We start from the raw sequence: 27443 nt of genomic DNA on the forward strand, positions 1-27443 counted from the left end.
TTGAGAATTGCTTTCATATTCGTAAGAGCATCTCCAATGGCAGACGTCCGGTCGGATATCGGCGAAGAGTGACCGGGACGTCCGCCATTGTGGCGTGGCAAGTTGGATACGGACGTCCCGTAAGGACGTCGGATGTCCTCGGACGTGCGGGCGACGGGCGGGCGGACGTCCGGTATTTAATTTTTTTTAAACTTTATATATACGGCTCGTTGAACTTCATTTAATTCGCACCACTTGTGTTAACAAGTTTCTCTCTTCTTTTACTACAAATTTCATTTCTACTTAATGGAGAACGACAGGAACTCCCCCGCCACGAGCGAGTCGCCGACTCCGACGTTTCCCGCCGAACTGGAGGGAAACTCTAGCGGAAATGCGACAACGGTTCCAGCAATATCGGGGATGGGTGGAATGGGTAGGATGGGTGGTATGGGTCGGATGGGTGGGATGAGTGGTATGATGTCCCCTTACTGCAATATGTACAATTGGATGGGTGGTATGATGCCCAGGGCAGCGGGGATGGGGGGCATGACCCCAAATATGATGGGGATGGGGATGGGAATGGGGGGCATGACCCCAAATATGATGGGGATGAGTGGGATGATGCCGGGGATGATGCAGACTATGCCTGGGGGAGGGGGTGGCAGGGGCCTTGAACCACTAGCGGACGATGTCTATCGCCGGCGTGGAAACTTTCTCTTTTGAGGAGTTGGGGCTATCTCCAGTCAGGGAGACTCCCGATGATGTGGGGACAGCGGCAAGGGGCAGGGGCAAGGGCCGTGGCAGGGGCAAGGGCAAGGGGAAAGCCATGGGCTCTTCCTCGCGAACGGTGGCTGAGGAGGAGGATGATGAGGAGACGGGAAAGAGGACGGTCTGGAGCGTATGGGAAAACGTCGCGCTTTCGAAGGCTTGGGTTTCAATAGTCGAGGATCCCTATGTCGGTGCTAACCAACATATTGACAGACTGTGACATCGCGTCGCTGAAGCCTACCTCACACACAAACCGGTTGGGGCGAAGTGTCGCGTTCCCGAACAATGCCGGAAACAGTGGGAGCGGTTGAGGTCTAAGCTTAGTCGATTTGCCGGCATATACCAAAACAATCTCCGCCAGACAACCAGCGGTATGTCCGAGGAGGATGTGAAGAACCGTGCCTTGGCGCAGTACCCCGACAGATCCTTGAAGTTCAAAGATTTCGACCAGTGGGAGGCCTATCTCGTGGTGAAGGATTCCCAAAAGTTTTGTGGGGGTGTCGAATCGGGCTGGCAGAAGCGGACAAAGATCAATGCTTCCGGTGAATACAGCAGCAGTGCTGGTTCACACGAGCTCCCAGAAGCCGAGGAAGTGTCCCCGCTACCTCAATCAGACTCCCGCCGGTGACGTCGCCCGATTGGGCAAAAGGCTGCGTAGCGGAAGGCTAGGGGAAGCAGCAGCGGTAGCGGGTCGTTCGAGGTCCAATCGGAGGCCGCTGCTCCCCCAGAAGAGTACGATCGTCTCGCCCGCGCGCAAATAACGACTAGTTTGGTCCGGACCATGCATAGGTGGCATAGCACGACAGATCTTGTGTACAAAAGGATGTTGAAGGATGTCATCGATGGATGTCGGCACGATTTGGGGATGCCACCAATTGAAGATGATGGCGCCGAGATTAGCGGCGGGGACGACGGGGCCGGCACGGGCGAGGGCGAGGGCGGCACGGGCGACGAGTAAAACGCGGAGTGAGCCGAGTCTAAATTTTCCCGTATTATGTTATTTTTATTATGTAATTTTTTTTCTTTTTTATTATGTAATTTTTTTTTCTTTTTTTGTAATTTTTTTTAATGAAGCATTCGCAATTTTCCCGTATTCCATGTCAAAATTATAATTCCGTTACGTTTATAAATAATTGTGATTTTTTTTTTATTGCGGGAAGTCCTAGTGGGAAGGGCGATGGGAAGGGCGGATTGTGAAGGGGATGTCCTAGTGACATGGCAGTGGGATGAGAAGTCCTAGTGACGTGGCAGGAAGTGTTTTTGGGAAGTCCTAGTGTATGTTCGAATGGGACATCCGTGCATTGGAGATGCTCTAATGTTTAAAATTTAAATTAAGTTATGTGGAACTTTTTGTTGGAATTGTAGTATATATATGCCGTAAAAGAAAAGAGGTGTGTTAAATCTCAGCGAGTTAAGAGTCGTTATAGGAAAGGTAAGAACAACCACGATTTTGCAACATACCTCAAAATCTCAGATCGTTCTCATCAGATTCAGATCCCACATCACTCGCTATTCTTGTCATCGCGATGGCGTCAGCCCTATTTTCCGGCCTCAGATACTCCGACAGCCTCACCGTCGTCGGAATTTCCTTCTGCACCGCCGTCGTCTGCGAGGCCATCTCATGGCTGCTCATCTACCGCACCGCTTCCTACAAATCCCTCAAATCCACCATCGACAAAGCCTCCAAAAAGCTCGAGATCATGAAGACGACGGACGTCAACTCCGCCTCCGCGAACCTCCTCAAAAAGACTTCTAAAACCAAGAAAATCGACCGCGTCGAGACCTCTCTGAAGGAATCCAGCCGCGATCTGTCCATGTTCAAGTTCAAATCGGGCGGCGTCGTTGCCCTAGTTTTGTTCATGGTCTTCGGATTGCTCAATAGTTTGTTTGAGGGGAAACCGGTCGCCAAAATTCCGTTTGTTCCGATCAAATTAGTGCAGAAGATGAGCCACAGGGGATTGGCGGGTGATGATATGACGGATTGTTCCATGGCGTTTTTGTACTTGCTGTGTTCGATCAGCATTAGGACCAATTTGCAGAAGTTTTTGGGATTCTCCCCACCGCGTGGAGCTGCTGGCGCCGGCTTGTTCCCAATGCCAGATCCCAAGTCCAGCTGAGGAATCAGAATTTGATCCAGGTCTTTTTGCTGCTTTATTTTTGGTTGATTATTCCTTCTCATTAAATGAGATTGGCACTATTTTATTTATATTTAGCTCTCTTAACTATTCGGATACTGAATAAGAGCTGTAATTTGAATATTTGACGTTTCTTTCTTTCGTCGTTTTAACGATATCCCCTTTAGTAACTATCATCGTTATAACTTTGCTTTATTAATATTTTGTTTCTGGTACATGGTATAATCTGAAGTTGTCATAAACTTACTTACACTCCATCCAGATGCTTGTGTTTGTGCATTGCTGGGAAATAGTATAAATTGCTTGTGTAATGAGAGTGTGTTTCTTAGATAACCTTAGTTCAATTCAAGAAGCTCCGAATGTAGGTGTGCGTTAATTTAGTTTTCCTGTACATCCTAGAAACTAAATCTTACAAGTTTTTTTGTCAATGAATTGTCCATCTATTAATTTGTTATTGTTCTTGTGGCTCTACTTATAGCTGCCTTTGTTTGCTTAGAGTTGTTAAAATTGGATGGAATACTTTCCATGTAACAAGTTTGTACCCATGATTTTTTTTGTGATTGTACGACCTTCCTCGTTGATGTATTCTTATGTTATGGCCTTCGCTCAAAACTTGAAGCGAAAAGTTTTTACTTAAGAATCTTTAGTTGTTGTAGTCTGTTATGAATGCTTTACTAAGACTGGTTTCGTCCTTCTTTGTCAAAGGATTGGATTCATATTAATAGGAGTATATTATTGTTGTTTGAGTTTTTCTTGTACCTGTCAGTCACTTCACTCAAAATTGCTTAAGTTGGAGGAAGTATTTTGAAGTACTCCATAGTCCAGACTCTTTTGATTGAGTTGTTCTTGAGTCAGTTCATCAATTTTGTTGGGATGCTCTGATTACAACTTGTTGAGTGTCTTGAGAGTTGAGACTGCTATGTGTATTTCTGAATGTCAAGCAAATGTTATTTCATCGTCAAGAATTCCAGTTCCTTTTATGTGCTTTGGTTAATGCTATCCAACATTCTATATAAGAACTGTTCTAGATTCAAAATGAAGTCATTGTCACTTAGCATACACTCTGAATCTTGTTCATGATGATAAGTTTCAAGTAAATGATATTGGCTAGTTGGACGGAAATGCAGTTTGCGGAATGGGTTTTGCAGTAGTAAAATTTTGGATCTCTCTTCCCACTTTTGACAGGGTAAAATGTGCATATAGTGTTTGCTTGCTCTATTACTACAATATCCAGTCTCACCCTTGTAAACTTCGCCAAATTCATGATACACCTTATAAACTTTGATTATTTTTGTTACTTTTGCGTTGGGAAGTGCAGTGACATAAAAAATGTGGCTTCTATCCTTTTTTTGTACATATTCAATTACCCTTCGATCTACCATAGTCGATTTTTTTTTATCATAAAGATTAAGGAATAAGGTTTAGTGAATTAAGTGGAGAGACACATGAAAAAGACAATAGAGAATAAAATAGGAGAGTTACAGCACAAGGTCTAGGCCATTTACACTGTAACGTGTAGTTATAACTTTTGTGAAAATTTTGGTTAATTAGTCTTCTACATTCCATACCTGCTTATCCCATTAATTTCATACAAATTTGTCAAAATCCTCTCAAAGCACATAAGAGTTTCATTCCCGACTTTCGCAGGACAGTCATCATCCTGATTTGACGAAGCTTGCTGTAAGACGCCCCTTCTAAGCTATGTATCACAATTTTTCTGTTCTCTTCTGGTCGCTGCTAAGTAGATTTTGTTGCCCTACAAGTCGATGATCAATTGTAAAAATTGGGTAGTTTGGGCGATGACCTAATTATAAGATGATGTGATTTGTCCTACTGTTGTCTACCTATGCAAGATCTCACTAGCTGTTGCTGTAATTTGATCGAGTATAGCTATATGGTTACTCAATTTTTCCTTAAGAATGATGTTGTTTACCCGATTTCACTATGAAGATGTGGCTTAGTTCTTCAATCTTTGATATATGCATCGTCGGCGTATAAGACGAGGAATGCGAAACGAAATGTGACAAGAAATTTGATAGGGTTCCAAGAGGTTAATTGCGGAAGGAGTATAAAATGAGTAAGATAGGAGTCCATCGTACTCATGTTATACTCCTTCCGTCTGCGAAGAGGAGTCACATTTCTTTCCGGCACGTGCTTTACGAAATGTTAAGAAAAGTGAGTGGAAAAAAAATTAGTGTAATATGAGTCTCAATTGTATATATTACTCTATTCGTCCACCAATATAAGACCAAGTTTGATCGTCTCAAGTTTTAAGAAATAGGAGTATAGTGGAAAGTGAATAGAAAGAGTTATTGGAATGTGAGTTACTTTTATATAGTTTTATAATGAAATGTTAGTGAAACAAAGTTGGTGGAATGTGAGGTCTAACCGAAAGTATAAAAAATAATGAGACATTTATTGATAGATGGACGAAAATGGTAAAATGAGATGTTTATTGGTGGCGGAGTGAGTAATTTTAAATGAGTATGGAACCTATTTGCCATTTATAGTAATTATGAAACGAGACTCTTATTCGCGGGCGGAGTAAGTAATACCCACACCGCAAAATCTTTTCTAAATTCAGGTAACTATTACACTGCAATTTAAGAAACTTAAACTTTTAAACGTTAAACTTATAAATACCAATTAATTCCTAATAAATTAAGTACTCCATCATCCGTCCTTACTAATTTGTCAACATTTGACCTGACTCATGTTTTAAGAAATGTTATAGGAAAGTGAGCTAAATTTTTTTAATGAAATGTGAGTCATACTTTTATTTATTAATTTTATAAAAAAATGTGAGTGTGAATGAGTTAATGAAATGTGGAACTCACTACCGTAAATAATAAAAGTAAAGATGACAAATTTTTTGGGACGAACAAAAATGAAAATAAGATCAGTTATGGGATGGGGGAGTAGAACAATTCATACGCGTTTAACTCTTGCAGTAATTATATTATACTACTACTAAGATCAATTCAGGGACGGGGGAGTAGAACAATTCATACGCGTTTAACTCCTGCAGTAATTATATTCTACTACTAATAAGATCAGTTCAGGGACGGGGGAGTAGAACAATTCATACGCGTTTAACTCTTGCAGTAATTATATTCTACTACTACTAAGATCAGTTCACGGACGAGGGAGTAGAACAATTCATACGCGTTTAACTCTTGCAGTAATTATATTCAACTACTACTAAGATCAGTTCAGGGAAAGGGGAGTAGAACAATTCATACGCGTTTAACTCTTGCAATAATTATATTCTACTACTACTACTATTACCTTTTTTTTCTTTATCGCCGCGACATTAATATAGAAATAGAATCATAAACTGAAATTAGTTTTAATGTCAACGAGTCTCAGTTCTAGCTGAAATATACCAAATATTCCCTTCATCCACCATTTACTTTATTCCATTTGCGATCCAAAAAGATTTTAAAATTGTAAGAGAAAAAAGTACTTTAAAAAAAATAAATGGAATGAATTCATAAAATATATGACCTACTTATCAAATACTATTATTATAATATAAGACCAGAATCAAATAAAACATGTAATTTAATGCTGAAAATTTCGAAAGACAAAAAGACACTCGTCGGGTGAATGGAGTAGTACTTATATATTTAAGAGTGAACTGCATAAAATAACCCTGACCTTTGCAAAAGTTTCACTCCAGACCTCTGACTAAAAAAAATATCGTCACATGCCTCTGACCTAAACCATAATCACAAATGAGATATTTGTAGCCATTTTTCGGACTAAAAGGCCCTTATGCCTTGAAGGTCATTTCAGTCATTTTTACTATGCACATGACTGCATTTTTGCAGACAAGCTCTGCACATGGCTGTGCTTTTGTCAAATCAAATTTGATTGTTTGAGTTGATTTAATTGTTTTCACAAATACCATAAAAAATACCATAAAAATTTGTTAAGACTGTATTTTGTCTTGTAATAAAAATTATAAAAAGACATTACATGTGCCGACCTTAATTATCTTTGTATCAAATCTGCGATATAGTATTAATTCGGTTTAGACCCAACTTATATAATTCCAATTAAAAACATACACTATATCATATCTTCAAATTAAAGAGTGCTATCATTGGAAACAACTCAATGCTTGATAATTATATAAGCAAATTTTAGCAAACAACACTCATACAATATTGAATAGTGGAGTACTAGAATTAATTAATCTAACTCACTGTAATATGTAATGTTCGCGAAGTTGTCAAATCAATTAATTGTTCATGACTAAAAAACAAACTGGAAGATTTATCTTTATAATGTTAAATTTCAAACATTTCCACTTAAAAAACACCTTAGTACATTAATACCATTTGATAATGACTGGCTTTTTTAATTCTCACTAAATACTTTTTCTATTTTATTAATTATTATTTTTTTTATTTTGTGCATAACTTTTACGTCTTATGTATTCTCCCATACTAAAATATAAGTCGTGTACAACTTAAATAATTTGTAGATTCGACTTCAGAAAAAGTTTGAATTATTTGATAAAATTTGTTTTTATTTTAGGCTCTCGATTTTAAGTAGCAATGAAGCATATCTGTATGTAGTGCACATCCCTCCATTTAAAAATGCAACTTCAAAAACTACATTGGATGATTCTTATATGTATTGACCATATTTTCTAGGAGTATGTTGTTTTAATTATAAACTAAATGTATTTTAATTAATTAAAATACAATGTTATAAATAAAAAAGAAGATGAGACACAACCATAAAGTGAAAATTTTGAAATGTATTTGTTAAATCACAAATGAAGTCTGGTATACGTGGCACGTATGCTACGCATAGTCATCATGATTGACGGCTGACGCACAGCCGTCAAATCGCGTCAGGTCGCAGGCCGCCATTGCAGAAGTCCGTGTGATATGCCCATAATGCCCTTTTAGGGCTGAAGGGTCTTTTAGTCCGAAAAAACCTGATTTGTGATTATGTTAAAGGTCAGAGGCTTGTGGCGATATTTTTTTTAGTCAGAGGTCTGGAGTGAAACTTTTGAAAATGTCAGGGTTATTTTATGCAGTTCACTCTATATTTAATGGTGAATGGAAAATATCAACAGTCCGATTAACATATCTAAAATGAATTTGCCTGTTGGCCTCGGCTCAGGTGCATGTACTTGCTACAAATGTAAAATTAAATGTATTTGTCATTTTAAAAATACATGGACGCTCTACTTTTCCCGCCGACTCTTGTTTTAAAATTTTCGTCTTCTTCAAAATCTGATTTTGGGCCTCTTTTTCTTCTCCCAACCCCCTCTCTCAAAGTACACTACACAGAGAGAGAATGGGACGAGGTAACAAGCGAACGGAGGCAACATCCCCGGCGCCTGCACCTACTGCGTCACCGAAGAAGCCGAAGAGATCGACCCCAGACGTGACCGATCTTGGTTTCCTCAGTGCTCCAGTCCCTTCCAACCAAGCCAAATCAAGATGGCCTCACAGATATCAAACTAAGGTTCACCACCTCTTCAAATTAGCGCTTCATTTTCAGTTTTGCTGCTTTCGCAATATAGCCCATCACCGTTTTTCTTGTTTTTCGTTTTACAGCAAACCAAAGCTACAGTTACCGTTACTTTATCAGATGGCTCGACTGAGTAAGCGTAACTGATTAAGCCCCCATTCTTGTGCCATTATGTTTGACTCTCCCTTTCTCATTGCTGGAGATTTTTTTTATTTATAGGGAAAAGGAGCTTTTTCAAGCTAAATCCCACTATACGAGAGCTGCCGTTGATGGGGTGGAGTTTGAACTCTTTGACGATGCTTACATTCAGGTTATTCTTCTTCTTTTATCTTATAAGTTTCGGATTGGAATATTAAATTATGATTTTCTAGTAGTCGCTCCTCACATCATATACAAATTGATCTTGATTTGGGTACCTACAGTCTTCAGAAGGTGAACCTGATTTTATTGCAAAGATTGTGGAAATGTTTCAAACCACAAGTGGTGAGATGTATATTTGCACCCAATGGTTTTATCGAGCCAAAGATACGGTGCGGAAACTTTCTCTATAATGGATTGGCTTTTGAAACTGCTTTAGCTATATGGCAAAATCACTTTTGCATTTATGCTTTCAGGTTATAAAGGATCAAGATTACCTCATTGATGCTAGACGAGTCTTTTACTCGGACATAAAGGATGACAATCTGTTAAGCTGTATCACTAGAAAAGCTAAAATTAACCAACTTGCACCAGATGTAAGGAACATAGTGATACATTTGTCATTTTGACATTTTCCTTTTAGCCACTTAATTTTTATCAAGCTGCAATCTTTGAGCAGATGGCTGCTGATGCAAGAGAAAAATCCATGGCCTCCTGTGATCTTTACGTTGATACGATGTACACTTTCCCACATGCCTTTTCAAGTTTGAGAAAAGGTTCCTTTTTCAAGAGAGCTTATCTGAATGGATTTAAATTTCTTTCTCCTTTTTTTCCTCTTTGTTGTTAATGTGATATTTTTTGGAAAAAACTAAAATGCAGACATAAATAACTTATCATTAACTGATGAGGTAGTGGAAACAAAAACTCCTGATGTCAAAAAACCTCTGGAAGATTCCCAGCGATCAGAAGTCACTTTATTGGATTTGTACTGTGGTTGTGGTGCAATGTCCACTGGACTTGGTATTGGTGTATCTTTGCTCGGAGAGAAAATTGTCACGGTAAGGAAAAAGTGACCAGAACTAGCAACTGCAAATTTTTCTTTACATTTTATCATTGTTTTCACTTGATGCTTTCCTTTTTTGATAAACAGAAGTGGGCTGTTGATTTCAACTCCTATGCGTGTGAGAGTATAAAATATAACCATCCAAATACTGAGGTAGTCTGTCACATTTATGTTGAGTTGCAAATGGTTATTACTATCTTGGCAGTATGAAGCAAATGTTGGTGAATTTTCCAGGTAAGAAATGAAGATGCAGAGAATTTTTTTATTCTATTAAAAGAATGGGAAAGCCTCTGCAAAAAGTTCAATGTGGTGGGATCAAAAGACATTGAACTAGAGCCTCAAAGTTCAGACAGTGATGAATCTGAAGTAGACGATGGAGTGGTGGTTCCATCTGAAGGGGAGTATGAAGTGCAGAAGTTGCTTGCAATTTGCTATGGGGATCCAAATCAGAAGAAAAAAACTGGTCTATATTTCAAGGTACTTTCTTTAATCTTATTAACTAGCATACGATCCTTGTAGGAGCTATTGTATGTAAAATATGGTTAATGGAATTATATTTGTACTAAGTTTTCATCAACATATAACCTAAGAGGAGTAAGAACATTTGGATTTGCAAAGATAAAAGGCTCACAGAGCAAAGGGAAATTGCTTTTTTTACCCATCTTTTCAGCTAACTCTGGTTTTTAAACTGCTAGGTACGCTGGAAAGGTTATGGCCGTGCTGATGATACTTGGGAGCCTATTGAGGGCCTAAGGTATAAATAATATTCGTCCCACCAATCACTATGGCTCAATTATATCTTTATATTTCTTACCATCTTATCTCATATTCTGTCTTTTTTTATGAAAAAAGTAACTGCGAAGAAAGATTACAGGAGTTTGTCTTAAGAGGTTATAGAGCTAAAGTATTGCCTCTACCAGTAAGTTATATCACATCCCATGGATTATGCTTAAGTTTAACTTTATCTTGTCCCTTTAATGTAGCTCATTTACTAATGTTTTTTCAGGGAGATGTCGACTTTATATGTGGTGGTCCGCCATGTCAAGGAATTAGTGGCTTCAACAGATTTAGAGATGCTCTTGCTCCCTTAAAGGACAAAAAGAATCACCAACTTGTTGTCTACATGAACATTGTGGAGTTTCTAAAACCAAGATATGTGTTGATGGAGAATGTTACAGATATACTGAAATTTGCAAAAGCACAGTTGACTAGTTATGCTGTTGGACGACTAGTTTCTATGAACTACCAAGCCCGATTAGGTATAATGGCTGCTGGTGCATATGGTGTTCCACAATGCCGGATGCGTTTTTTCCTTTGGGGTGCTGGGCCAACAGAGGTAAGTTTAATACCCTCGATGAACTAGTTCATATCGATACTGCTGGTGTCAATAACAAGTTACATTGATTTTTCCAGATTTTACCTCAATTTCCACTGCCCACACATGAAGCGCTGAAGAAAGGAGTTGTTGTAAATGAATATAAGGTGTGGCCTACACTGAGTCTGATTTAAAATCCTATCATTTGTACCTCTTCTTAACAGCAATTTGACTTTGATATAGGAACTTATAATTGGACATGGAGATGAGCATGGTCAGTTGCATAAATCTGCTCTACTAGGAGATGCTATTTCTGATATGCCAGCGGTACAACCCCTATTAGTTGAAAATCTGTGAACTGCATTTATTTTTTACATGTTTTCCAAATTTTAATACTCATTTCTCTCATGCCTATGTTTCTTTAGGTGACAAATGACACAGAGGAAGATGAAATGCCTTATGATAAAGCTCCTAGCACTGAATATCAGAAACTCATTAGATTGAGCAGAAAAGGTTAGTATAGTTATATTTGGTTAACTCTAAATGCAATAGTTAACCTCCTTACTTTTACTTGATGGTGCTGACTGAATGTAATTTTCTTTCCTAAATGAAATGTTCTTCCATTGTCAATTAAGAATTAAGAATGTGAGGGTTCATAATTATGAGTACTTGTCTGTTTTCTTTATTTGATCATTTTCTCTACAGATATATTTGGTTGCTCTGATGCTAAAAGGAAAGACTCACATAAGTCCATACTGTATGATCATCGTCCCCATAAACTGAATCAGGATGATTATGAAAGAGTCTGCCAAGTTCCCAAGTTCAAGGTTGGATATTTTTTGTTTGTTTCCAAATATTAGCTCCTAGAATTGATTTGTCCATTGGATCGTCCCCAATGCTTCTGTGCAGCTTTTTACCATAATAGTTTTGATTGTTGCATGTCTACAGGGAGCCAACTTTAGAAACCTGCCTGGAGTACTGGTTGGACCCGATCGAGTTGTAAAACTGGATGAAACTGTCGAGAGAGCTAGGTGCACGTCAGGCAAACCTCTGGTACTCATCGTTGCAGAACTATTTGATCCTCTTTGGTTCATTCTATGGATAACTCATGTTATGTGTAAACAGGTACCTGATTATGCCTTAAGTTTTGAAGAAGGGAAGTCTTGCAAGTAAGATTTCGTGTTTGCTATCTATAGCCCACTTTGACGCTCATTATCTAACCCCGAACCTTTCCACAGGCCTTTTGGTCGACTAGGGATGGATGACATTGTGGCCACTGTAGTTACCAGGCCTGAACCCCATAACCAGGTTTGGACTGTGAGAGTTAGTCATCAATACTAAGGAATGTTTGAAATTTATTTTGTTTTTCGTAATAGGTTCTCCTGCATCCAAATCAAGATAGAGTGCTTTCTGTCCGTGAAAATGCAAGACTACAAGGATTTCCGGACTGCTATAAGCTTTTTGGACCAGTAAGAGAGAGGTATAGATTCTGAGTATAATATGCAACAACAAGTGTGTTGATATCTTTTGGTGTATTTTATGTGTTACTGTTATTACAGGTACATGCAAATAGGAAATGCTGTTTCGTTTTCTGTTTCAATGCCATTAGGCTATTGCTTGGCGAAAGCGCTGCAAGGCGCACAATACACAACACCATTGAGCCTTCCATTCAAGTTCCCCGACTGCCTTGGAGAGTTGAAGTCTCTTCGACAAGAACCAGAAGAGCTTATTTCATAGTGCACTACCATTTGTTTGTATACTACTATGAGATAACCGGAATATCTTAGTTTTTCAGGAATCTGATTTTCCTAGTTTATTCATCTTGTATTTTTCTCCCCACCTGTTGATTTTGTAGACATTTGTATGAGCTCACAAAGGATGTACACTATTCATTGCATCTGACTACTTTCTCTTGCTAGATCACTTTCTTTTTCAAACACGTCTCAACTAGTAATGTTTCAATTCATATGCTTCTTTCCCAGCAATCTTTTTAGTACACCTTTCAATCCCATTTTAAAGTTTGAATTAATGTACAAGTCGTGCAATTATCATGACAAGCTTTATAAATTTGAAGTCAATATTGATCTGATCTAAAACCTACAAATTTAGGAGCTGTTATTTCAATTTTTGAGCAGAGGGAATATGCAATAGAGTAATAAAAATTAAAATAGTAAATGAAATACTAGTACAATAGTATGTATGAGAAAATCGGGTTTATAGGCTACTTTGCCACTAAATTAACGAAAATGTACCCATTTTGTTATCTCTTCCATAAATGGGAAAATCGCCACCATAGTTGGCATGTCTATAAGTAAAAACGCCAAATACAGTCACCATGGTTGGCATGTCTATAGTTGGCGTTTTATAATGTCGTCGTATTTTAGTCGTATTTTTTCCAAATACAGTTAAGTTAAAACACGCCAACCAAGTTGGCGTGTTACGTGAAAAAACGCCAACTATGTTGGCGTGTTATATACTTTGCTTTAAAAAAAAAACACCTGCGTTTTATACTTTGCTCTTCCCATCACCAACATTACTTATGATTGAACTATCCCCTCTCTCACTAGAAACCCCCTCCACCACCACACCACTCAATTCTCCAACTTTCCCATCAACATTCACAACTTCCTTGTTGGATTAGTACTATCTGAATAATTAACACCATCAACAAACAAATTCTTGTTTTCACCAAAAGGGGTGGAGCTAGAATTTGAACTATCCTCTCTCTCACTAGAAACTCCCTCCACCACCACACCACTCAATTCTCCAACTTTCTCATCAAAATTCACAACTTCCCACAGTTGGTACTATCCGAAACATTAACACCATCAATAAACAGATTCTTGCTATTACCAAAAGGGGTGGAGCTAGAATTTGAGTTAGCAAACTACCTTCGCTCTCCGCCGCCACGTCAGCAGCAACAGCTGGAGATGAAGAAGAAGAAGAATTGCCACCGCCCACATAGCTTTCATCCATTGAGATTGAATTTATCATATCCGAAGAAGCGTTGTTGAATGCTTCGGAGCTCTCCACGCCGAGATTCTGGGCGCCCAAATGAATGGAAGCGGGGTGAAGCAGAAGATGACGAAGATGATTAATCGTGAAGAGGAGGAGACCAAGAACTTGATGGGTTTCACAGAGAAGCTTTTTTGCTTCTCCATAACTGAATTTCTCCATAAAAACTCCAATGAAGGTGGCGTGTTTCAGAAAAGACGCCAGCGAGGGTGGCATTTTTCAGTAAAAACGCCAATCAGGTGGGCGTCTCTTATAAAAACGCCAATCGGGTGGGCGAGTCAATACAGAATGAGTGTTTTCATCGGCAAAAAATTGAAGGAAAGAGCGAAGTATAAAACGCCAACATGGTTGGCGTTTTTTCAAGTTGGCGTGTTTTAACTTAACTGTATTTGGAGAAAATACGACTAAAATACGACGACATTATAAAACGCCAACTATATTGGCGTTTTTACACGCCAACCATGGTGGCGTTTTTCCCATTTATGGAAGAGATAACAAAATTGGTACATTTTCGTTATTTTAGTGGCAAAGTAGCCTATAAACCCGATTTTCTCTAGCATGTATATTGTATTTGTAACCCGAACCCCTAAATCCCCAATCCCCAATTCACCACCTTCTTCTCCCCTTCAATCTTCAACCCGCAATTGGCAACATTTCTGTTCGAAGCCGGAGTCACTCTCTCTCACACACATTTGATTTGGAGGACGAAACATACTCGAACTCCTAATTCCTCCGGTAATCTCTCCCTCTCGCTCTCCTTCTGAATAATGTTCCTATTTTACTGTGATATCGGTTTAGATTGAGTTGTGAGTTTGTGTTTGTCTGGTGCACTGGTTCTCATTTGTTGGTAAAGGCACCGGATCAGGATTTTGAATGTAGTCGAATTCGTATTTTTTAGCTTAACTGATGCATCTATGCTTCCGTGGCCTGCTTTTGATGTATTTTCAATATTCATGTTACTAAGCGTAAGCTTATAGGACTGCGTCACTGGTGAATTAGATATTGTTGAAGAGGAATAATTTAAGGATATTGAGGTTCAGAAGCTCATAGACTAGGATTCTTACTTACGATAATTATCTACGCAAGGATTTTACAGTTTTTGTCACTTTCGGCTTTCCTAAAGCTAAGCATTGAACAATGGTTATTCAATCTCCTCTGTTGCTTCGCAATTTTTTTTATGAATAATCTTCAATCAATTGCTTATATTACATTATGTAAATTCCGAGTCCTAAGAATTCAAGACATACTCTCTATCTGATAGATTCTTGCTGCTCGGTCCTAGTTAACCTATGTTAATATTATGATGCATTTGATACTAGTATAACACATCATAACATAAATTAATGTAGTGTTATTACTTATTTTTTCTGTTTAGTTTAAACTGTAATACTTATATCTATGTCACACAAATGCACTTTTTTTCCCTTCAGTTTTTTAAAACCATAACGCTATAGTACAATTATTTTAAAAACCGCATCTGTTTCTACTGTGTGCATTTGCTGTGATGTTTTTGGCATTTTGATCTAAAAGTACTAGGAAAACTGCATAAACCGCAGAATGATCACCCCCTAGATGCCCCTCTTTATGAGAGCACAGTTTTGTGCCCACCTAACCATTCCATTTCAATTTATAGTTGCTATTTATTTTCCTTTATAATTCTTTGTGCGAGTTGTGAACTCCTGAGATGTTAATGGATTGTCAGCCAAGTATGGCTTTCGGAACCTTTTGACCTGCGTTTATCTTTTTTTTTTCTTCTGGGAATAATAGGAGAGTTCTGGAAAGCATTTATTTTTTGCTTCACTTGTATTTATAAACTAAGGGGAAATTTATTTTTCAGTTTGTTTCATAGTTTAGAGCTTTTGTCTCCATGTGTCTCTTTGCGACAGATATTTGTGTTTCTTTTTAATCTTTGTTTCATAGTTAAAGGAAAATGATCGTAGTTTGCCTTTCCTCCTTTTGTTTTTCCCCTTCTTTCTAGTGACTAGTTTGTTTGCAGTTGGAGCTACAGATACATATCTTGCTGCTGCAAGGCCACTGGTGATACCCACTTAATTGTTATCCCAATCCATAAACCATGAAACTAGCTACTTTGTATCGTCTTGCTTGTGGCCACCCAGTCGTGTGTCGAAAAACCAACCTTTTGCAGTACCGCTGCTTTCAACCTGACTTTGTTCCAAGAGATCCCAAATCCAAGCCTAAGAAATACAAATACCCGGATGTCTATGAGCCATATGGACCTAGACCACCACCTTCAGACAAAATTGTTCAGCTTGCTGAAAAAATTGCGGCCCTGCCTCTTGAAGAGCGAGTGAAAATAGGTCCAAATCTGCATCTCAAGGTAAGCCATCCCAAGCTGGTACCACTTGATGTTGAAGGAGTGGATGTGGGCAGCCAGGCCGGGGCACATGCTGGATCGTCCAAGGCTGAGGCAAAGAAGGCGGAGAAAACCACATTTGATATCAAATTAGAGAAATTCGACGCAGGTGCTAAACTAAAAGTGATTAAAGAGATCCGTTCCTTTACAGATCTGGGACTGAAGGAAGCTAAAGATTTGGTGGAAAAAACACCCGTTATATTGAAGCAGCAGGTAACAAAGGATGAGGCGAGTAGCATTATAGCGAAAATCAAAGCGGTTGGTGGAGTTGCTGTGATGGAGTAGATTAGTGCTCTATATACTATGTATTCGAGTAAGTTCTTGTTTAATTTGTCTCGATATAATTTGTTTTGACTATAGGGATGGAATGGGATGACATCTACTAATTTTGACTTATTGATCCCAATCAAAAGTCTTTGAAATAAATTTTTACTACTCATTTTGTCCAATAAAATTAAACTCTTTCCATTTTGATCCGTTCCATAAAAATAACCACTTTTATTTTTGTCAACGTCTTTCTCTCTAATCAGGTGTATCTCATTCTCCACTAACAATACTCCAATTACTTTTTCTTTCCATGTCTTACTTATCAATCATACATTAAAACCCATGTCGTCCTAAAAGTCTCTATATGACGGAGGGATATTAATTACCGTTTTTCAGCTATTGATCAAGTATGATGCAGGTTCAACTTCTGGTAACATATTGCCACAACTTACGGATCAACATGATGAAACCCTCGCCTACCTGAATGCCAACGCCGCTTCATTGTTCGATCTCTTCCCAGCATTGAAACAAGGAAGATGCAAGAGAAAGGGGTCCACAATGCTACTCCATTTAGCGCTAAACATACTTATCAATAAGTAACTATTTTTATTTATTTATGCAATAAACCTATAACATGAGTAGTAAGATATCAGATCAGTATGTGGATAACTAAAATATCAAAAAATACACGTCACGCTGTTTGAAAATATGATACACGCTAAAGAATGTTAAGTGTACACACCAAGTTGGAGGCCGAAATAACTGATGCTGCATATTATTGTACACCACAAATTAGCATTAGAAACTGTGTCAACCTTTTTACAATCACCATTCAAGCTAAGAACACAACAAACCAAGCCAGGCAAGATACACTTGATAAAAAAGGGGGCTCCTCACATTGCCCAGAAAGCGAACTACCTAAGCACTACACAACTAAAAACTCGTCTCCTATTACCACTTACAAAGCCTAACTACTGAAATCATTTTGTTCGAACTCAATCTCACTCTCACGACTCATCAATCTTCAGGCTCTCCCTTGACGATTCATCATTCTCGGCTCCTTGAGATTTCTTGAGCTTGGCCACAAGTATCCACATGTTTGCGAGTTCGTTCTCTAGGTAGGCTTCTCTCTGTTTGGATTCTTCAACTTTCCTCTGTAATTCAACTTCGTGCTGATCTTTTTCTGCTAGTACAGCTTCCAACGAATGCTCTCTTTCGCGACTAACAGTCAATTCTCTCTTCATCTCAGAGGCTAAGACAGCTGGATCAGGTTTTTTGCTATAACCATCCTTCCGGCCATTCCTGTTGGGAATGGCAGTTCGTCTCTGAGCTGGTACCTTCTTTTGTGCTTCTAGCTCGGCCGCTAATCTTCCATTGTGGTTCATGAGCTTCGCAACTTCTTCAGAAAGTGCCTTCAGCTCTACTGCTGCCGCTGATGCTAATCCCTTTGCATATGAACTCTCCTCAGCAAGTTTGTGGTTCCGTTGCTCTAGATCTTCCCTTGACGCTGTCAGTTCAGCTAATTTATTTTCTAGTTCTTCAATCCTACTTGCCTAAGAGGTGTGAAATAATAGCATAAGATGAGTATGGATATGGAGTTTCTTATATTATAATAATTGATCATAGTTCAGGGAAGGCCGGAAGGGAAAAGAAGGATTGGAACCTGGGCTTGTAGAACCAACGTGCCATTTGAATCCTTCGGCACTGAATTTTCTCTACCAATTTGATATCCCATATGCAGGTTTCCGCTTTCAGAAAAGCCTTGCAAAGGACCGGTCAATGGGATTAAGTTTCTCTGTTCAACGACATCAGATAGCTGTTCTCTCAATGAGACAATTGTCTCTTTCAACTCTTCACACTCAGCAATCTGATTAAAACGAAAAAGGAAAGAAAAATATCTCTCACATTTCAATGAAATGATATAAGACTGTCTTCTAAATATGAAGGACCAGTTTGGCACCTTATGGTTCAGTTGATCTTGGATAACCCGATTGTCTGCAGTTTTGACCTGGAAACAAGTTGATGTACATAAATTTTGGTGAAAATATCATAAAATGATTGTTCAATTGTTCTAACATAGTAAGTGTTTCGACTAAATCGAAAGGGAAAATCCAGCTTCCTTATAGTAATAACTACAGTCAGACTTTTAGAAATGGGGACCAGACCACTCCTATCCAAATAAATAAATAAATGCTGTAATATTCCCATAGAGGAGATTCGACTTCATTTAGTTTATATTATGACAAGCTAACTTTTTTCAGCAATGTTGCAGATAATTAGAGTTCACATATACAATTAATTACCTCAAGTTCAAGTGCCTTCTCATTTAACTGTGTCATCAAATCAGCTACTGACTGCAGTGTGAATTGTGAAATAGTAGTTACTATACACACAAGAGTTAAAATACTACAGAAGTGTCTAAAATTGATAAAATCTTAAAATACCAGCGATTCCTCCAGTTTTTCACGTCCACCATAAGGAATGATGGAGTCAATTTGCTGCTGCAGTGAAGCAATCTGATTGCTTTTTTGGTGAAATTCTTCTTTTAAATTTCTTATCTCCACCTGAAATAGAAAATATACAAGATATACTCTAGGATGGATGTACAAAGTGAATTTTAAACATAAAAATACAGGTTAAAGAAAGTTACATGGAGATGTTCATTCTTGGGATTTTGAGCAGCCTCCTCTGACAATCGTTTTAAGGCACTCATGTGCAGTGCCACTTCACCTGACAAAATTTTGTGCTGCTCACTCAGTAAGTCAATTTCATCCATAGTCTTCACAATGCCCTGATAAGAAGTATACAATGGAAAAAAGACAATCCAAAAGTTGATCAATGTCGCACCACATATAAAATTATAAAATAAATGAAGAGGGGATTGCAAGTTGACCGCACAATATCAGAGATATGAGCTGTTTTAAACTGTCATTAGAATTAAGAGTAAAGGCCAAAATTGGTCCTGAACATATAGTCATTTTACGATTTTGGTCCTAAACATTATCTTTTGGATTTTTTGGTCCTGCACATATGGACATTTGATCATTTTGGTCCTCCGTCAATATTTCCGTTAAAAACTAACGGTCAACATTATCTTTTGGATTTTTTGGTCCTGCACATATGGACATTTGATCATTTTGGTCCTGCACATATGGAATTTTGATCATTTTGGTCCTCCGTCAACATTTTCGTTAAAAACTAACGGTCAACGGCCGATTTTTGACTAAAACAATGGGTTGAGTCGGGTCGTGTTTGGGTCGGGTTTGGGTTACACGTTAAGAAAAAAATAATATTTTCTTAAAATCTAAGCATAATATTTTCGTTAAAATCTAAGCATAATATTTTCGTTAAAATCTAAGCATAATATTCTTAAAAAATTAATTAATATTTTTTAATTAATAAAATTAAAGTATAGATTTTATTAAAAATAATTTTTAATTATTTAATTTTATTATATAGATTTAATATTAGTATACTTTAATTTTATTATTTTGATTAAAAAATGATTATTTTAATTTGGTAATTTTTTATTTTATCGTGTAATATCATGTTTAAATCGTATAATAACATAATGTTTTAGTCGTTATAATATTTTTAATCAACAAAAATAACTAAAAATTAAAGTTTTATAATTTTTTAATTAATAAAAAATAATTATTTTTTTTCTTAACGTGTAACCCAAACACGACCCGACCCAACCCATTGTTTTAGTCAAAAAACGGCCGTTGACCGTTAGTTTTTAACGAAAATATTGACGGAGGACCAAAATGATCAAAATTCCATATGTGCAGGACCAAAATGATCAAATATCCATATGTGCAGGACCAAAAAATCCAAAAGATAATGTTGACCGTTAGTTTTTAACGAAAATATTGACGGAGGACCAAAATGATCAAATTTCCATATGTGCAGGACCAAAATGATCAAATGTCCATATGTGCAGGACCAAAAAATCCAAAAGATAATGTTTAGGACCAAAATCGTAAAATGACTATATGTTCAGGACCAATTTTGGCCTTTACTCTAGAATTAAATAAGTCAGAGTTCACAGGGAACAAACCATAGTTCTTTATGGCATACCAGTGAAGTCTCTGGCCCCAGATATGTATCATCAGGTTCAAACACTTCTTCAGCATGCTTCATATCAGACATTTGATCAACAGGAGTGTTATCTGAGGGTAAAGAATGTGAATGTCTGGCTTCCATGTGACTATTTGTGCTATCAGCTTGAGGGGTTGAAGGACTACTTGTTGACTTGACGCCACTTGACTTGTCGCTAGAGCTTGCCAAGGCTCCTATGCCACTATCACGTTTCTAGTGAGTAGTGACCCATGTACAAAGCAAGGTCAGTGACTCAGTCAAAAAGTAACATTTGTTATAAGTAAATGGTATCTCACATACCCGAGGCTTTAACCAACTAAGCAATCCAGTCTTCTTGGTCCTTTTCTCTTCTCTCAACTTTTCATCCACAGTCTCAGCACTACTATCAAGAGGAACATACATATCCACACTTTCATCATCCAGGACAAGATCACGTCGTCTATGTGGAAGATAAGCCAGCTGTAACATCAAAACAAAGGAGCACTTTATCATGGAATGACATAAGTTCTAATCACCCACCCACATTCCCAGATGATGGAAAGAAAGGAATGTGGAAGGTACATAAAACCTCTTCTTCTCCAAAGGAATGTCTTCTTCTTGGTCCTGATCGTTGAGAAAATTTAGGTGATTGGGAAGTTTTGGTAGATACAAGGATCAGTTTAGTCAGCCTTTGTATTCTGCTCATTAATGCAGCTTTAGCTTCTTCTTCTTGTTCCAGTCTTGACTGCAATCGCACTTGACCATCTTCTAGCTGTAGGGGTCATACCACCATAACATGTAGCCATCGGTCAATATAACAAAATCAAATTATTCTGTAAGACTAAGATTATTCCTGATCAACAAAGGGCATGGAGAATCACCTTTTGTTTCAGAAGCATAATATCACCTTCTGCACTGTCTTTTATTTGTGGAACTGTGATTATGCCTCTTTTCAGTTGTTCCAGTTCTTCCTTCAAACAGCGGATTTCGTATTGGTACTTTTTAATTAATGATTTCTCATCAATTATCTGCACGTTCACAGGATTGCTTCAATGGGACAATTTTAAAAAGGTGTTACAATGTGATATCTGTACTGAAATACCTTGTTTTGCGCTGCTTGAATTTCAATATGTTTTGCTCGATGCGCAAACTTCAATGTGTTATGTGTCTCCTCAGAATTGCTTGACGAGGGAGTAATATTGCAAATCAGCTGAATCGAACATGTGTAAGATAAGACTATTTTTTCTTCTGACAGAACCAATTAAAAGTGGTCGCCAGATTAATTTAGCTAAAGCTTTGCAGTCCAGAAGATTACACCCTTCAAATTAGAACAACAAGACATCTATTGCTACTTTGCTAGAATCATTAAGATAGACAAAACAGACATCAATTTACAACAGATATACAGGCTTGAACTCTTACAGATACACGTCCTTGGCCACTGAGTGAGGACTGGAGAAGCCTCGTCAATTTGGAGTCTCTATAAGGGACATGCATCGATTTCCCATCCGTTAATTTCGAGATAACCTATTGCAGCCACAGATTACATCATCACTAACAAACATTATATTGATTACACAAACATATCACAAGGGATTAAATCTACAAAAGGTTTAAATGATTGGCAATGCAAAAACACCGGCCACCAGATTTAAGCATGTGTATCTTCATCCCATTTGTGTCAAGGAGTGTGTACCGGTTGGTGTCAGGAATAGTGTGTGCACTAGAATGATAAGTTTGTCTAGGGACAATATAAAAGAATAATCACAAAGATCTAGGACTTACAGTTCCAAGAGTTAACAAGCTCTTGTTGATGTATGAACCCTCTTTTCTTCGCAAGCCTGTTGTTTCAGCCTTTGAGCTCTCAGAACCAGCTAAATCAATCAGGTTCTGCCAATATAATTTAGAAAGGAAGAGTTACTGAAACAATTAATACCATAAGGACAGAACAGTTCAGTAAAATCTTCGTACAATCTTTTTAGGGAAGTAGATGAAGGAAAACAAATACCAATTGTGACAAGGTAACAGCCTCGCCTTCTGAGTATTCACCACAAGGGCTACTTTCTATAGTCTGCAAAGCAAACAATTTTATCATACTGCCAGTAGAATCATGGAACGGATGGAAGGAAAAGACCACTAAAATCTGCAATTAAGAAATTTAAGCTTAGCAAATAACTGAATACCAGTGTGAAGATTGTATGACTTCTACTGCTTTGCAAATTGAAATTTGTTGAACCCACATGTCTGTGCTCTGCAGAATGAACAAGAAACACAACTTTTTGACATAAATTAAAATGTTACTTACTTCATATTTCAACCAGATTGAAACTTGAATCTTTTATCATTAGCAATCATAATATAGCTAACTTCAGCAATAACCACAGATACAGAAGGCCAAGGTTATCATGACAAACTAAGAAATACAATCAAGTGAATCCAGCCCTCAGTCCATAATGAGCTGCTAAAAAATTTAAATCTTATATTGAAGCATTTGAAAATAAAAGTGACCAAACAGGATGTTGGTCTTCAGTTAAAATAGTATGGCACACAAAGCAAAGGAGCCTTGCATCCTTTAGCATAAATTAATAATCAGGGAACCTACATGTGAAAGAAGAGATTCGTAAAATAGAGCATGCGCTATGCCACATCAAAGATGCCAAGTGTTACCTTCTCCTGCTGCAATCAGGGATAGAGCATGTGCTGGGGATAATATAACTTCCTCCTTAACTCCTTCAACAAAGGTTCCCTACAACCAATCAGGCAAATTTTCTAGAAATTAGTAAAATATCAGTAGACAGAAATCATGAATTGATACGGGCATGAGATCATAAATTCAGACATGTCCTGGGCATAATAGGGTTATTGGTGTTTGGATAAACTATTGAGACTGAATAGTGAGCTTGGTGGTCAAGTTCAGATTCATTTCCAATTTGGTTCTCTTCTAAAAGGAGAAGTAGATAAGTAAAATAAGTCACGAGCTTATTACTCCATCCGTCCCATAAAAATATGTGCACTTTCCATTTTCGTCCGTCCCACAAAAATATGTGCATTCCATTTTTAAAAAGTTATATCAATTTAATAATGTAGGTCCCACTATCCACTAACACTACTTTAACTACCATTCTCCTCCTCTCGTACTTTACCATACCATTCTCCTCCTCTCTCTTACTTTACCAGTTTTGTCTTAATTCCCGTGTCATACTCATTGCCCATATTTTTATGGGACGGAGGGAGTATATCAGAAAATGAATTAACAAATCACAGAACATAATTCCTCAAATATACTAAAGGAGATCTCCCAATTTAAAATGAGCAAAAATATTACCTGTGCATCTTCTCTGATTCTCAAATTTTGTCCAGCAGGGTTCAGCAAATCATTAACAACCTGATAATATAAAGGCATTAAACAGAACCCTAAGGAAGTTGACTAATTTTAAATGGAAACTAAAGAAATATAAATCACACAAATACACACACACAATAGTACCACTGTACCAAAAGTATCTACTTGCAATAGAAAACAGAAAAATATGATAGAAAATGCTAGGCATCACCGCATCAGGGGCACACAAGTTCCAATATTACTTACAGTATGGAAAAAAGCCAGTAGCAAAGCTTTCTTGAGAGCCCAACAAACTCACACGGTCACACACATCTTAGGGTTGACAGAAGCCAAGAAACAAAGGAAATGATAAAATTGTTTCTTATAACTGATTTCGTTGAAATAACAGAGAAGATTGGGAAGCCATAGGCTGCACATACGGCAAAGTTTTAGAAGGATAACAAGGTGTGTATCAAAGGAGCCTATTGAACCCATAAGTGTAATTGTTGGCTGAAAACGGTGGATCCTACATATTTTTATGACATCTTATACCAGACCGTTTTATTCTAGATATTTGCTTCATAACAAACACTTGCATGATAGTAAGATTAGGTACATCAAACAGTGGTCATGAATCCAGGAAGCCGAAGATTGATTAGAATCATACCTCATTGTAGATTTCCAAATATGAAACACGAAGGAGAAATTCCCGAGTTGGAGTCTGCGGATGTCACAAGACATAATGCAACCAATAACATCGGAACATAATACAGAAGAAAGCAATACCACCAAGTAATTTTTGATACCTCTTGAATAATGCTGAAAGCATCTTTTACAGCCAAAGGGATGATACCAGGAGACCTCTGATCACCCTATAGAATTAACATTATCTAATTTAGTTTCTGATGTAAGTTCAGCAAAGAGATGGTGAGGTTTTCACATGAGAGCACCTGATGCAAATGTTATACAGCCAAGTATGCAATATGAGAAATATTAACATAGGCCATACATCTAACACAAACCCTTTACACTTCCATGTGGCTACTATGTAAAAAGATGTTACATACATGTGAAAACTGATGTGTGAGGAAGCAATATAGCTGGATATCGAGTTTAATTCACTTCTAGCCAGCCTTGTGCTTGATTATTAATATTGAAAATCTGGTTTATGAATTTCATTATGAAGACATGTAACCTAATACTATCAATTTAGGAAGCAAAGGAATAACTAGAAGGTACCAAGAAAAATCAAATAGAACTTTCTAACTTTAACATGTTAAACTGTTGACAAACTTAATGCAAGCCAGAAGAAATTTCCTTACATGCATGGTATGAGTCTTTCCACTGCTAGTGACCCCATAAGCAAACATAGTACCTGTAATTGAAGAAAATGAAAAGGATGAAATGGCTACCATTAAGAAGATCGGGTCAAAATAGGAAACAACTATCTTTCCTCATGATAGATAATACGGAGTATTCTTTTACTATGTAAAGAGTAAGTAAGGACATTTTAGCATTTTAGAATGTAAATAAATTACTATATGTCATGGTTACAATATGTATCCTCATTAGTCAAGCAAGTATAACCCTCAGCAATAAATAAACAACCACCAATAAACCACTATATGTTCAAGTTCTATTGTCCTTACATGCCGGATAACTTCTTTTAAGGTTAGCATCTTCCTTATGATGAATAATTTAGTTGCAAGTTTTTAAAAAGAAGATCCTATCCAAGTCAAAGCAAACAGAAGATCATGTAACTAAAAACTAAAAGATCTCAACCAGACAAAAACATACCGTTGATTCCTTCCATTGCACCATTAACCACATGCTGTGCAGCAACATCATATACATGCCTCGTTGTGGTGGTTGGACCAAATACTCGATCTGGAAATCATTATACATAGTGAAACAGAAGAAATTTAATGTCTATTCAGACTTTTGGGGGTAAGAAACAGATGCTTCATAGAATTATCAGTGGTTGAAGTTTAATGTATAATCAGACTTGTTGAGGACAAAATATTTTTTTAAGTAATATACTAGAGTGCATGAGATATCCTAACAAAACTATTCTCCACCTCCAAAAAGAAGAAAACTTAGTCCGGAATTGTGTAATGATATAGAATCAGTGCAATAATTCAACACTAGACATTATTACCATATGCGTAAGCAATTGATGGATTATGCTCGTTCCTCACAATAGTTTCCCCATCCGCATACCACGCAATCTCCTCTCCTTGTCGGATTTCCCTCTGACTGCACAAGTTGAAACTCAGAAATTCACCATGGGATCATACTAAAGCCAAAGCTGATGTCTTCAATTTCGCAAAACATAGTTTTCATTAATATACCTGAGTGGTCGAAACCGCACTGTGACTGTAACATTCTCTTTAGATCTCTCAACATCCAAAACACTTTCAGAGTATGTATACTGAGGTTTACTTCGTGCAGAAGAAGATGCCGGCGAACTCAGGCAGTCTATGGAAGGCTCCGGAAACTGGCGAGATGATGATGTCGTCGACGACGCGGAAGAATTGTTATTGGCTGTAACTCTTTGACTAGGTGTTTTCTTTGTCAATCCTTGTCTATAGGCCATTTGTTTACCTTTAAAATGAAACAACCGAATCAAATCAAATAAACAGAAGAAAATTTCCCCAAAATTCAACGAATAAAGCCAGAACGCACAATGCAGCTCAGCTGAAGAGAAATTTCAGAATACCTAATAAAATCAGTAACTCCTCTTCAGCTCAGCACAAGACATTCGTACAATTAAACAGAAAACAGATGTCAATTTATACTCGAAGGCAGAATATCCAAATTGAGAGAAAATGAAATAAATATCCAGATCTTTTCAAAAGATCAGGTGAGTTCTAAGGAAACATCATCAATATCGTTATCAACAATAGAGAATATTTCACATCTCTCTCTCTCTCCCCCTCCGTGTGCGTGCGCGCGTGAGAGAGAAAACCGAAAAAATAAACGAAAATAGAAAGCTTATAGATAAATTTTGATTTAATGCTTGCCTTGGAAGCGATGCTGTTTTGTTAAAGGCAGGAAGCTATAGTGGTGAAGCAGTTGAACTTCTGTACTCAATTTGGTCAATTAATACTAATTTTTTTTTTTAATTTGGAGAAGAGAGTTCGTATGGAGATTATAAAAAAACTGGAAAAAACAAGGTCTGAGAGAGAGAGTGTTTTTGAGTTTTACCGATAAAGGAGAGACAGAATGAGGGCACACCACTACACTTCGTGACCCAAAATGCCGTGCCAGTTGTGCCTACAAATGTATTTAATCTTATACCATGTATTTAGATAATTACTCATGACTCACGAGCTGTTAAATGGGTATTTAAATTACACTAATTGCAATTTAAAGCGCTAACATTTTTTTCCTTTTGAAATTAAATTAGTTCAATACAAATTAATTACAAGATTTATGAGCTCTACTAATTAGTTCCATACATATGAATACAACATTTATTAGCTCTACCT

The 27443-nt window shown here is 37.5% G+C and overlaps 4 protein-coding genes across 10 annotated transcripts; 3 read left to right on the forward strand and 1 right to left on the reverse strand.

The window, feature by feature from the left end:
* Positions 1 to 2163: 2163 nt before the first annotated feature.
* Positions 2164 to 4770, forward strand: LOC121801499 (calcium load-activated calcium channel-like). Of its 2 annotated transcripts, none has more exons than XM_042201002.1 (2): positions 2164 to 2884; positions 4535 to 4770. In XM_042201002.1, exon 1 carries the CDS (start codon positions 2274 to 2276, stop codon positions 2862 to 2864), a length of 591 nt encoding a protein of 196 aa, XP_042056936.1. In that variant the 5' UTR covers positions 2164 to 2273; the 3' UTR covers positions 2865 to 2884; positions 4535 to 4770. The 2 variants fall into 2 exon arrangements, with proteins under 2 accessions (XP_042056936.1, XP_042056934.1); XM_042201000.1 differs by having other exon boundaries at positions 4530 to 4769.
* Positions 4771 to 8141: 3371 nt separating this feature from the next.
* LOC121798687 (DNA (cytosine-5)-methyltransferase CMT3-like) lies at positions 8142 to 12831 on the forward strand. Its single transcript, XM_042197812.1, has 21 exons — positions 8142 to 8372; positions 8465 to 8511; positions 8598 to 8688; positions 8801 to 8908; positions 8993 to 9112; positions 9196 to 9292; positions 9396 to 9574; positions 9667 to 9732; positions 9814 to 10056; positions 10275 to 10333; positions 10432 to 10498; positions 10586 to 10915; positions 10993 to 11061; positions 11138 to 11221; positions 11320 to 11407; positions 11600 to 11721; positions 11843 to 11947; positions 12020 to 12063; positions 12133 to 12202; positions 12271 to 12374; positions 12454 to 12831. Exons 1-21 carry the CDS (start codon positions 8202 to 8204, stop codon positions 12629 to 12631), a joined length of 2442 nt encoding a protein of 813 aa, XP_042053746.1. The 5' UTR covers positions 8142 to 8201; the 3' UTR covers positions 12632 to 12831.
* Positions 12832 to 14484: 1653 nt separating this feature from the next.
* Positions 14485 to 17257, forward strand: LOC121798688 (50S ribosomal protein L7/L12-like). Of its 4 annotated transcripts, XM_042197814.1 has the most exons (3): positions 14485 to 14644; positions 15906 to 16596; positions 16969 to 17257. In XM_042197814.1, the coding sequence occupies exon 2, from the start codon at positions 15984 to 15986 to the stop codon at positions 16566 to 16568; it is 585 nt and encodes a 194-aa protein (XP_042053748.1). In that variant the 5' UTR covers positions 14485 to 14644; positions 15906 to 15983; the 3' UTR covers positions 16569 to 16596; positions 16969 to 17257. The 4 variants fall into 4 exon arrangements, with proteins under 4 accessions (XP_042053748.1, XP_042053749.1, XP_042053747.1 ...); XM_042197815.1 differs by lacking the exon at positions 16969 to 17257 and having other exon boundaries at positions 15888 to 16755; XM_042197813.1 differs by lacking the exon at positions 16969 to 17257 and having other exon boundaries at positions 15906 to 16755.
* A 39-nt stretch (positions 17258 to 17296) lies between these two features.
* LOC121798685 (kinesin-like protein KIN-7K, chloroplastic) lies at positions 17297 to 27244 on the reverse strand. Of its 3 annotated transcripts, none has more exons than XM_042197811.1 (24): positions 27160 to 27244; positions 26304 to 26556; positions 26111 to 26208; positions 25750 to 25839; positions 25275 to 25327; positions 24759 to 24824; positions 24620 to 24673; positions 23956 to 24015; positions 23298 to 23376; positions 22814 to 22881; positions 22639 to 22701; positions 22416 to 22520; positions 22053 to 22157; positions 21733 to 21840; positions 21512 to 21658; positions 21220 to 21402; positions 20952 to 21110; positions 20631 to 20864; positions 19201 to 19341; positions 18995 to 19114; positions 18854 to 18904; positions 18511 to 18558; positions 18214 to 18417; positions 17297 to 18103 (listed from the first exon to the last, which is right to left on the reverse strand). In XM_042197811.1, the coding sequence occupies exons 2-24, from the start codon at positions 26546 to 26548 to the stop codon at positions 17558 to 17560; spliced, it is 3027 nt and encodes a 1008-aa protein (XP_042053745.1). In that variant the 5' UTR covers positions 26549 to 26556; positions 27160 to 27244; the 3' UTR covers positions 17297 to 17557. The 3 variants fall into 3 exon arrangements, with proteins under 3 accessions (XP_042053745.1, XP_042053744.1, XP_042053743.1); XM_042197810.1 differs by lacking the exon at positions 27160 to 27244 and adding an exon at positions 26976 to 27149; XM_042197809.1 differs by lacking the exon at positions 27160 to 27244 and adding an exon at positions 26672 to 26925.
* Positions 27245 to 27443: the final 199 nt, after the last annotated feature.

The sequence above is a fragment of the Salvia splendens genome, chromosome 4 (genome assembly GCF_004379255.2).
Source record: "Salvia splendens isolate huo1 chromosome 4, SspV2, whole genome shotgun sequence".
In the NCBI taxonomy this organism is placed as follows: domain Eukaryota; kingdom Viridiplantae; phylum Streptophyta; class Magnoliopsida; order Lamiales; family Lamiaceae; genus Salvia; species Salvia splendens.

Bases quoted from the DNA above. Each gene is read 5' to 3' on its own strand.
- LOC121801499 (XM_042201002.1), top strand. From the start codon at position 2,274: ATGGCGTCAGCCCTATTTTCCGGCCTCAGATACTCCGACAGCCTCACC.
- LOC121798687 (XM_042197812.1), top strand. From the start codon at position 8,202: ATGGGACGAGGTAACAAGCGAACGGAGGCAACATCCCCGGCGCCTGCA. The intron at 8,373-8,464 runs GTTCACCACCTC...TTCGTTTTACAG, and splicing joins CTCACAGATATCAAACTAAG to CAAACCAAAGCTACAGTTAC. The intron at 10,057-10,274 runs GTACTTTCTTTA...TTAAACTGCTAG, and splicing joins AAACTGGTCTATATTTCAAG to GTACGCTGGAAAGGTTATGG.
- LOC121798688 (XM_042197814.1), top strand. From the start codon at position 15,984: ATGAAACTAGCTACTTTGTATCGTCTTGCTTGTGGCCACCCAGTCGTG.
- LOC121798685 (XM_042197811.1), bottom strand. From the start codon at position 26,548: ATGGCCTATAGACAAGGATTGACAAAGAAAACACCTAGTCAAAGAGTT. The intron at 21,659-21,732 runs GTATTTCAGTAC...GTGAACGTGCAG, and splicing joins TTCAAGCAGCGCAAAACAAG to ATAATTGATGAGAAATCATT. The intron at 18,905-18,994 runs GTATTTTAAGAT...TTCACACTGCAG, and splicing joins AAAAACTGGAGGAATCGCTG to TCAGTAGCTGATTTGATGAC.